General features: G+C 41.5%; 1 protein-coding gene across 1 annotated transcript in view; it reads right to left on the bottom strand.

The window, feature by feature from the left end:
* Positions 1 to 344: 344 nt before the first annotated feature.
* The window catches only part of LOC309515420 (macrophage mannose receptor 1-like), a 51423-nt gene continuing 43353 nt past the window's right edge, over positions 345 to 8414 (bottom strand). The window contains exons 26-30 of the mRNA XM_082193190.1: positions 7721 to 7870; positions 6111 to 6227; positions 4628 to 4795; positions 2725 to 2766; positions 345 to 896 (exon numbers count right to left, since the gene is read on the bottom strand). Coding sequence (XP_082049316.1) covers positions 646 to 896; positions 2725 to 2766; positions 4628 to 4795; positions 6111 to 6227; positions 7721 to 7870 — 728 coding nt within the window. The 3' untranslated portion in view covers positions 345 to 645. The remainder of the gene's footprint in view (positions 897 to 2724; positions 2767 to 4627; positions 4796 to 6110; positions 6228 to 7720; positions 7871 to 8414) is intronic.

Raw genomic sequence — 8414 nt, 5'->3', positions numbered from 1 at the left:
GGGGCAGGGACCGAGCAATGGGAGCTCACCCCGTCACGGGGATTCGAACCACCAATCTTCTGAGTCCTAGGCTCTGTGGTTTAACCCACAACACCACCAAGAACACTGCTAATGGTAACATACCTCCTGAATGCTGTGAAATCAACCACACACCCGTGAAAGAAATTTCTCCAGCTAGCTGAAACTTTTCAAACCTCCATGCACTGAAAGAATATCCCTGTGCCATGAGAACACAGGCATTTAAGGTCCCTCTGCACTATACATGTAAAGCAGTGCTATACCACTTTAAACAGTCATGGCTTCCCCAGTTTGTGAATATGCAGATATACAAATAAGCATAGCCATTTCTCTATTATTATTAATTCAGCATTTATTTGCTGTATCCATCAGCTCAGTCGTCAACTCAGCGCGGCCATTGGGCAAAATACAAGCTTTGCCTATTTTGAATACAAAGCTGCTGAATTGCCACAAATACCCACCGAAACAATTGCTGCTTCTAGCATGCAAACAAAAGTTCTGAATCAGGTGGCATTTGGGCAACTATTTTGTAAAGGAAAAACCAGGTTTGGATAGAATGCTTGGGGATTTCAATATGTGGCATCGGTGATGTTTTCCTGAATGACGGACAGTTTGTATTATCCTGGACTAAATGGCAGCGTGCTCATTGCACTCCATGTTCATCACCAAGTCCTTTATGTCGCTTGTTTCAGGGGTGGAGCTGCTATTGAAATAGAGAGAGTTCTCGAAGTTGTCATCTGTGAGGACGAGCCGGCTCCTTTTCTTGTAGAAATAGTAACATGCAATGGACGCTACCATCACAACCAGGAGAGTCACGATAATCGCAGCGGTAACTTTCCTACTGGAAGGCGCAGGAGTGTCATCTGTCTTTCTCGGTTCTGTAATTAATGCACAGCAGTTACAACAGAATGGTGGAAATTATTATTACTATTGTATTTTGAACTTGACCATCTTCCCAGGAGCTGTGTGTGGCATTCAAGGTCCTCCCCTCCCCATGTAACCTTTACAACAACCCTCTCATGTAGGTTACACTGAGACCAAAGGTCACCTATGAGCATCGTGTTAGTTTAAATTTGCTGAAATGGGAATGTTATTGAAATGGGAAGTATATTGCCATGGATGTTTACAGAAAGCCCTTTGAGTTTTGATTGGTTAAATAGCTAATCCCAGTATGTTCTCTAGTAAGCTCTCATGTGGTTGGTTAAGTTTGGTCACAAACTCCTTTTGTGTTCTTGAGTTCTCTGTGATGAACACAGGGAGCATAGGAAGTTGGCTGTGAGTCAGTAAGATGTTATAAATACTGCTGTGAGAGAGGGCTGTATAAAGAAGATTCTCTGAACAATGCTGAGAGAAACAGCGTTAATGTTCTTTTTCTGAAGAAGACAGAAAGGTCTCTCTAAAGGAATAGAGAGAGAGCAGTGCCACAGTTAAGGAGGTCTCTGAAATTAAACACTGAGAAAGACTGAAAGAAAATGGATTTATTCACACAGCTGCATGGCCTATATGGTAAAGTAGAGGCTGGAAGAGGAAGTCAGAAAAATATAGCTTCTGATTTAAAAAAACTGTCTGAGTGAAACCTGGATAAGCATATGTCTTGCGAATGCATATATATTATTCTTTACCATCTGTTCTGCAAGTAAAGCTTTTGAATATTTAAGGAATATCTGGACGATAATGTATTTCCTAAAAGGGAATGGGTCTCATAAATATCATTCCTCTGCAACACATCATGGCTAAGGAAGCATCTTAACATCGGTTCTCCTCAGTTCTTGTATGGTACTAACACAACCTCCCCCAGCCTGGCATTTGCTCAGTGTTTTGGACTTCAGCTCGTATCATCCCTGACCTTGACCATGTTGGCTGGGGATGATGGGAGCTGTAGTCAAAAACCTCTGGGCGGCACTAGGTTGGGAAAGTCCACTTTAACCACTATGCAGCACTAAGAGACTAAGAGTCACTCAGGCATAGGAATCATTAGGGCAGGGCTGGCTAATCTGTGGCCCTCAAAATGTTGAACTACCATCAACCCCCGTCAGAATGGCTAATGCTCAGGGATGATGAAAAATTTATCATTCCCTGCATATTCTAAATTAACTTATTCTTTTATTCATCTATTTTGATTATATATTCTTTTGAAACTGCCATTTATTACAGTAATCCTGCCAATGTCTTTATCTGTTTACAATTTGTTTGTAGATATTCAATCAACCATTTCCATTATTTTATTTTAAAAAAGTTTGTTATCTTGTTTTCTTATTCTTCTGGTAAGTTAGCTCAACAACATTTATAAAGCACAGCTCCCCCACCTCTGAAGTAGGAGATCAATAAGGGAATCAATTTGGTGTAGAAAACAGTAGGGGACCAAATATTATTTACTTAGGTCATTTTCTATCTCCAGAATATAAGGTGGTATAAAGGATCACCATACATTTTTGACATTTCATTTTTATTTTATTTTTTTGAGACAAAAAAACCCAAAACAACAACAACCAATATCAAATGCCAATCCAATTATCGACTGAAAGATATTTAAATTTTAGACAACAAGTAGAAGTGGATGAAGGGAGGCTGAAATGAAAATGTTCTATTCTGCTGGAAATATACTGGCTTTTTATATAAGATACTCAAAAGATAAATTCCACCACGGTATATCCTTAATTTCTCAATTTATTTTTTCTTTATTTTGATTTTATTTCAAAACCTTACCTTTATTTTCTGGAACCTTCTCAGTAGACACAATTTCAATAACTAAAAATTGGAAGAGAAAAACCAAATGACCATGTGTCAAAAGCCTTTTTATTGCATATTCTGATTAAACTGAATTATTCAGCAGGGTTTGAAATGATCTTGGGCAATGTTTTGTAAGGGTATGGGAGACTCCCTCTGGATTTAAAGCATTGGCTCAAAGCATTAAAAAAATATCATCCAAGTTTGGTATAGTTCATTTCTGGAATCACTCTTAACTTCAGAAATTGCCTGTTAACTCCCACCACTCTCTCTCACCTCAGAAAGCCCCCAACATTTCCACAACCTCCTTTCCCTTCCCTTTAAACTAGTGATGGGGAACCTCTTCTGGCCATTGGGCCAGATCCTTATCTCCATGAACCCGGTTAGCCAAATCAGAGAGATGGTAGAGTTTCCCACCTGTCAATCTTCTGGCACTACTGTTTGAGCCTTTGGTTTCCCGGGGTTAAGGGAACAGTGTGGGGCTGTTTGAAGGCACTTTTGCAAAGTGCCCCATGCTGCTCTTTAAACGTTGAAAGCCAGAGGTTAAAAGAGCACTACAAGGCTGTCAACCAGCTCCACACTATTCTTTGAACCTTGTTCCAGGAGCGGGTAAGTGCTTTCCACTGAAACTAGAGTTAAAATAGGAGGAAACATTCTCCCATTTCAGCAGCAGTTTCAATGGAAACCATTTTCCTCTCCTGGAGCAAGGTACAACCATCATGATGGGTGGGGGAGCATGACTTGTTCCCGCAAAGAAATGACAGGAAGCTCGCTGCAGGCTCCTGGTTGTTCCTTTAATGCCACACCAGTACATACCCCACCACTGATGTAATATATGACAATAGGTGTGGGGTGAGTGGACATGTTTGGGGAAAATGCCTTGTGGGCCAAAGTGAGAATGCTGGTAGACCAAGATTGGTCTGTGGTCTGGAGCTTCCTCCTCCTTCCTTAAAACTCTTACATATTGGCTCTACAAACTGGCTGAGCAAGCTATGGGGGCAGTGGGGGCAGCAGCACTAGCCCCTCTGTAAAGATAGGGAAGGAGGAAAGCCCACCCCCTGTTCCCCAAGGAGAAAGGTCCCAGTAGTCCTTGGGAAATGGAATTTCCCCAAGGCCTACTGCAATGGAGATGGCACTCCTTTAGATTGCACTGTGGTCAGGAAAAGACCTCCAGTAAAAGGCAAGAATTGATGCTTTTGAATTATGGTGCTGGAGGAGACTCTTGAGAGTCTCATGGACTGCAAGAAGATCAAACCCATCCATTCTGAAGGAAATCAGCCCTGAGTGCACACTGGAAGGACAGATTGTGAAGCTGAGGCTCCAATACTTTGGCCACCTCATGAGAAGAGAAGACTCCGTGGAAAAGACCCTGATGTTGGGAAACGGAGAAGGGGACGACAGAGGACGAGATGGTCGGACAGTGTTCTTGAAGCTACCAGCATGTGTTTGACCAAACTGCGGGAGGCAGTGGAAGACACACTGGCGTGCTCTGGTCCATGGGGTCACGAAGAGTCGGACACGACTAAATGACTAAACAACAACAACAACAAAAGGCAAATCTCAACCCCAACCAAGCAACCTCTTGATATACAAGGTCTCTGAGGAAGCCGGACACTTCAGCTTCATTATAGAGTTTCAGGCATGCAGTGAACTCCCCTCATTTTTCCCTGTGGGTGCTTGCCACCTCCACTTGGTTTTTAAGAGATGGCAACTGGGTTGTGGGTGGGGGGCAAGCTGTGAATCTTTCTCCAGATTGGATTTTATTCAAGATCAAAAAGAATTTGGGCCAAGGCTAAGGTTCACTGGCATCACTTTTTGCAATGTAATGAATATTCCCCAGGAACTACTAAACAAAGTAAAGTATAATAACTGTATTACATACTTTTAGGTCTTTTGCAAATATACGCCCTGTAGGAACTGCAGTAAAAATTATTCCAAGTCCCAGATGAAGAATACATTTCCACACAGTCTTCATTAGTTTGAGGAGAGGGCTCTCCTTCGTTCCAGTTAACAAAATCCACTACGCTGTTGTCGAGCCATAACCAATTGCCTACGGTTAAGTTAGAAAATAAATGAGAGAAAGAGCTCTAGCAGGTCTGCTTAGTATATGTTGAACAGGGTTTTCTGAACAAGGATGTGGAATTTTCACTGTGTATAATATATCGGAACTGCTGGGCATGCTCATTGAGAACTTGATTCTTAATGATGTCAATACACTAAAATAAATGGGTGTGTGATTTTCAATTATGAGACTAAAACACGGGAGCAAGTGATTTCCTGGCCTTGTACATATCTGTGCCTGGAGGACATTATGCATGATGCAGTGCTTGGGCTGGCCACCAGATTTTTATACCACTGTGGCAAATTCAGCTGCTCCCCCCACCCCCCGATAACTTTGGAGCCTCTTCCTACAGAATTCCTCAGCAGACAACTAAGCAAATATAAAATGAAATTGTGCACAATATTGATTTGCTTCTTCTCTCAGCTGAGTTACTTGCCAGTAAAGATGTTGGGACAAGATGGTCATGATCTCATCGGTATAGGGTAGGGGTGGGGAACATTTTTGGCTCAGCGGGTGAGATTATCTTTTCCATATCTTGCACAGTAACCCATCCGCCTGCCAATCACCTGATGTCACAATCACGTTAGGTGATCTTTTCAAAGCATTATTTTGTGCAGCGCTTTGAAAGCGACTCCAGAAGATCAGCTAATGGTATAGCCCTTTCCAGGATGTCTGTACACATCCTTTCAGCTGAGCCAGGTTTTTACCTGCTCCGTATCTGGTGACATATATGGCATCAGGTATAGGGCAGATGGGCGCGCCCTTTCTAAAACGGCCTCATGGGGCAAATGGGGAGGCATATGGAGGTTCATTAGGCCCACAGCCTGGAGGTTCTCCCACCTGGTACAGGCCTTCAGAGAGCCTAGCATAATTGGTGGTACAGTCAATAAAAGACTTATTTAAATTGTAAACCCAAATGTCTACTTGTTCATCTTCCTTAATAACTTTCTATCTGTTTAAATTGTCAGTTAGCTAAGCAGGATATACTTCAGACTTGAATTTTGTAACTGGTTCAGCATTAAAGCAGTGCAATTTGTAGAATCTAATTTTTTTAAGAAAAGCTTACATTTTGGGCTGTGACCAGGATGATTGCAAATACCAGGTCATCTACCCTGGTTTCCTCAACTTTCACTTACAAAGGATGGTGTGCTGGTGAAAAAGTGGAGTTTTTAAGACGGTAGAGTTAAATTTCTGTCTTTTGAATTTAGCCAGATATGATTAACATTTAGATTATTTAAGTGTATATGATAAAAACATTCACTGATTACATAAGCATACACTAAAGATTAAACAAAAAATGTACCATGTATATTTCTGAACATTCCTGTCCAAAACGTTCGCACTTTACTTTCAAGAGGTTCCACATTTTCTGCCAGAAAATGTGATTCAACTGCATCAACTACTGAAACCAGACCACCACCTGCAAAACATGAGAATTTAGGTGATTAGAATGGCTAATTTCTAATTCTCATGCTCTGAAGACTAACTCCTGGATGGGACTGTTACTCGGGCAAAATGAATTTTTGCAATTCAGAACGCTAGATAATATTTTGACATTTAAGGAAAAAAGATCATCTCCTTCTGTATGTTTGATACTATTTATTTTTCAAACACTTACTGACATCAAGATGGGCTGACCATGGCAGATTCTACACACGCCACTGAAGTATTTTTATTAACCCACTCACTGTGTTTTCTATGGAGTTACGTATATTCACAAACAGCTTTTTCATATTCTAATCTCTTTTATGCAAGACATACTCTCTTTCACTAAGCTGAGGTTTGCAATACAGTGGTGCCCTGCAAGACGAATGCCTCGCAAGACGGAAAACTCACTAGGCGAAAGAGTTTTCTGTTTTGGAGATGCTTCGCAAAACGAATTTCCTATGGGCTTGCTTCTCAAGACGACAATGTCTTGCGAGTTCCTGCTGGTTTTTTCCCTCCCCCCTTTTTCTAAGCCACTAAGCCGCTTATCAGCTGATCCGATCAGCAGATAAGCCGCTAAAAGCCGCTAATAGCGCTAATAGCGCTAATCCGCTAATCCTTCAATGGGCTTGCTTCGCAAGACGAAAAAACCGCTAGACGAAGAGAATCACAGAACGGATTCTTTTCGTCTTGCGAGGCACCACTGTACCTCCATCACTTGTCTCTGGGGGAAACTGTTGTAAACGTAAGGATGGGAAAGTTGGCAAATTAATCACAAAGCTTTGAAAGATGCCATATATATTCTAAAATGTTCACCCAGCACCTGCACAAAACACTTCAGGTTTAGAGTCTGCATTCATCATATTTCAGCTATCCCAACCTTCCTCTGTTGTCTTTCTCTCTACTTATCACTACTGCTGTTTGTTGGGACTCAGCCTTTATAATGGTCTTTGGAATTAAGGAATAGGCCTTAGACAGCTGCTAGAGAACAGTTAGGGCCAGAGGTGCCAGCTTGCGAGGGCAATTGGAGCTGGGGGGACGTCACAAACATGAGCATTGTGCCTCCCTCCCTAAACCAGGCAGAAGCTTCCTGGGCTTTGGGAAGGAGATGCCAGCTTTAATACTTTAATACTCTACTTTACTGGGAACATTTAGGGGGCTAGCCTAGTCCCCCTAGTCCACTGATTGCTAATAATCCAAGGTTTTTGGATACTCAGGTACATATTTCTCAGGTCAAGATATACTAAGTCCCACCTTAGGTTGAAGTTTCTGTTTGTACTAGATCTCTCTCTCCTTCTCTCTCTGATCCACAGAACAAAGCTTTCTAAGATGCTACAGTTTAGTGTATGATTTGCTACTAATCTTGCATTTTGTATAGGCCTTTTGCTGCTAAAAGCCAACTCACTCCTAATGGAAAGGGGGAGATTATTGTGTAACTAAACAAGATGTAACGTCTTGTATCTTGCATCTAAATGGAAAGGTACTTACCTAATTGTAAACAAGCTAAAGAAGCCTGAGGCCAAGATTTTTTAGTTGACGTCTCAAAGTGGTAGCAGTGGCCACGGAAAGGAATCCACGGTGTCTCCAGTGATTCTGGGCACTTTCCAGGTAGTTGAGGTGGCTCGGTAGGTGCCTTCACTATTTTGGGAGCGGGGAGGGGGAAGCAGCAACTTGTAATTCAATTAATTTTCCATCAGATTCTCTATGCTACATCACAGATAGGTTTCTTGCATGAGGAACTTAATAGAAAGTCTGCTGGCGCAATTGAGACAGTCCTATAACTGGTTATCAAAATGCCATTTTTAAATTAAACCGTTCATAGTGCACAGGTACCAATGAATTACTAGTAATTCAGTGAACTGGAAAATCCAAAAACGGTGATTCAAAAATAAAGACAACTAACATTGTATTTCAATATCTATACTCTGCTTGGGATAGTAGACTTAAAGATAGCTGTAATTAGATTCTGAAAAGAAAACTTGGTTACCTGAAAAAACTAAGGGTACTTCCACACACTGTGTTTTAATGTGGAATTATCACTCTTTGCCTTGTTAAAAGTGTGGAGAGATTGGCATGATATTGAATAGGGGATGTACCTGCTGAAGTGTAGAAAACAATGCAGCTTACAGTAAGGTAAAGGTAAAGGACCCCTGGAGCCGGTGTTTGTCCACAGACAGCTTTC

The sequence above is a fragment of the Podarcis vaucheri genome, assembly GCF_965113315.1.
Source record: "Podarcis vaucheri genome assembly, chromosome: 12".
NCBI lineage: Eukaryota > Metazoa > Chordata > Lepidosauria > Squamata > Lacertidae > Podarcis > Podarcis vaucheri.
Note: the sequence above shows the minus strand (reverse complement) of the source record. Positions and strands in the feature narration are given on the sequence as shown.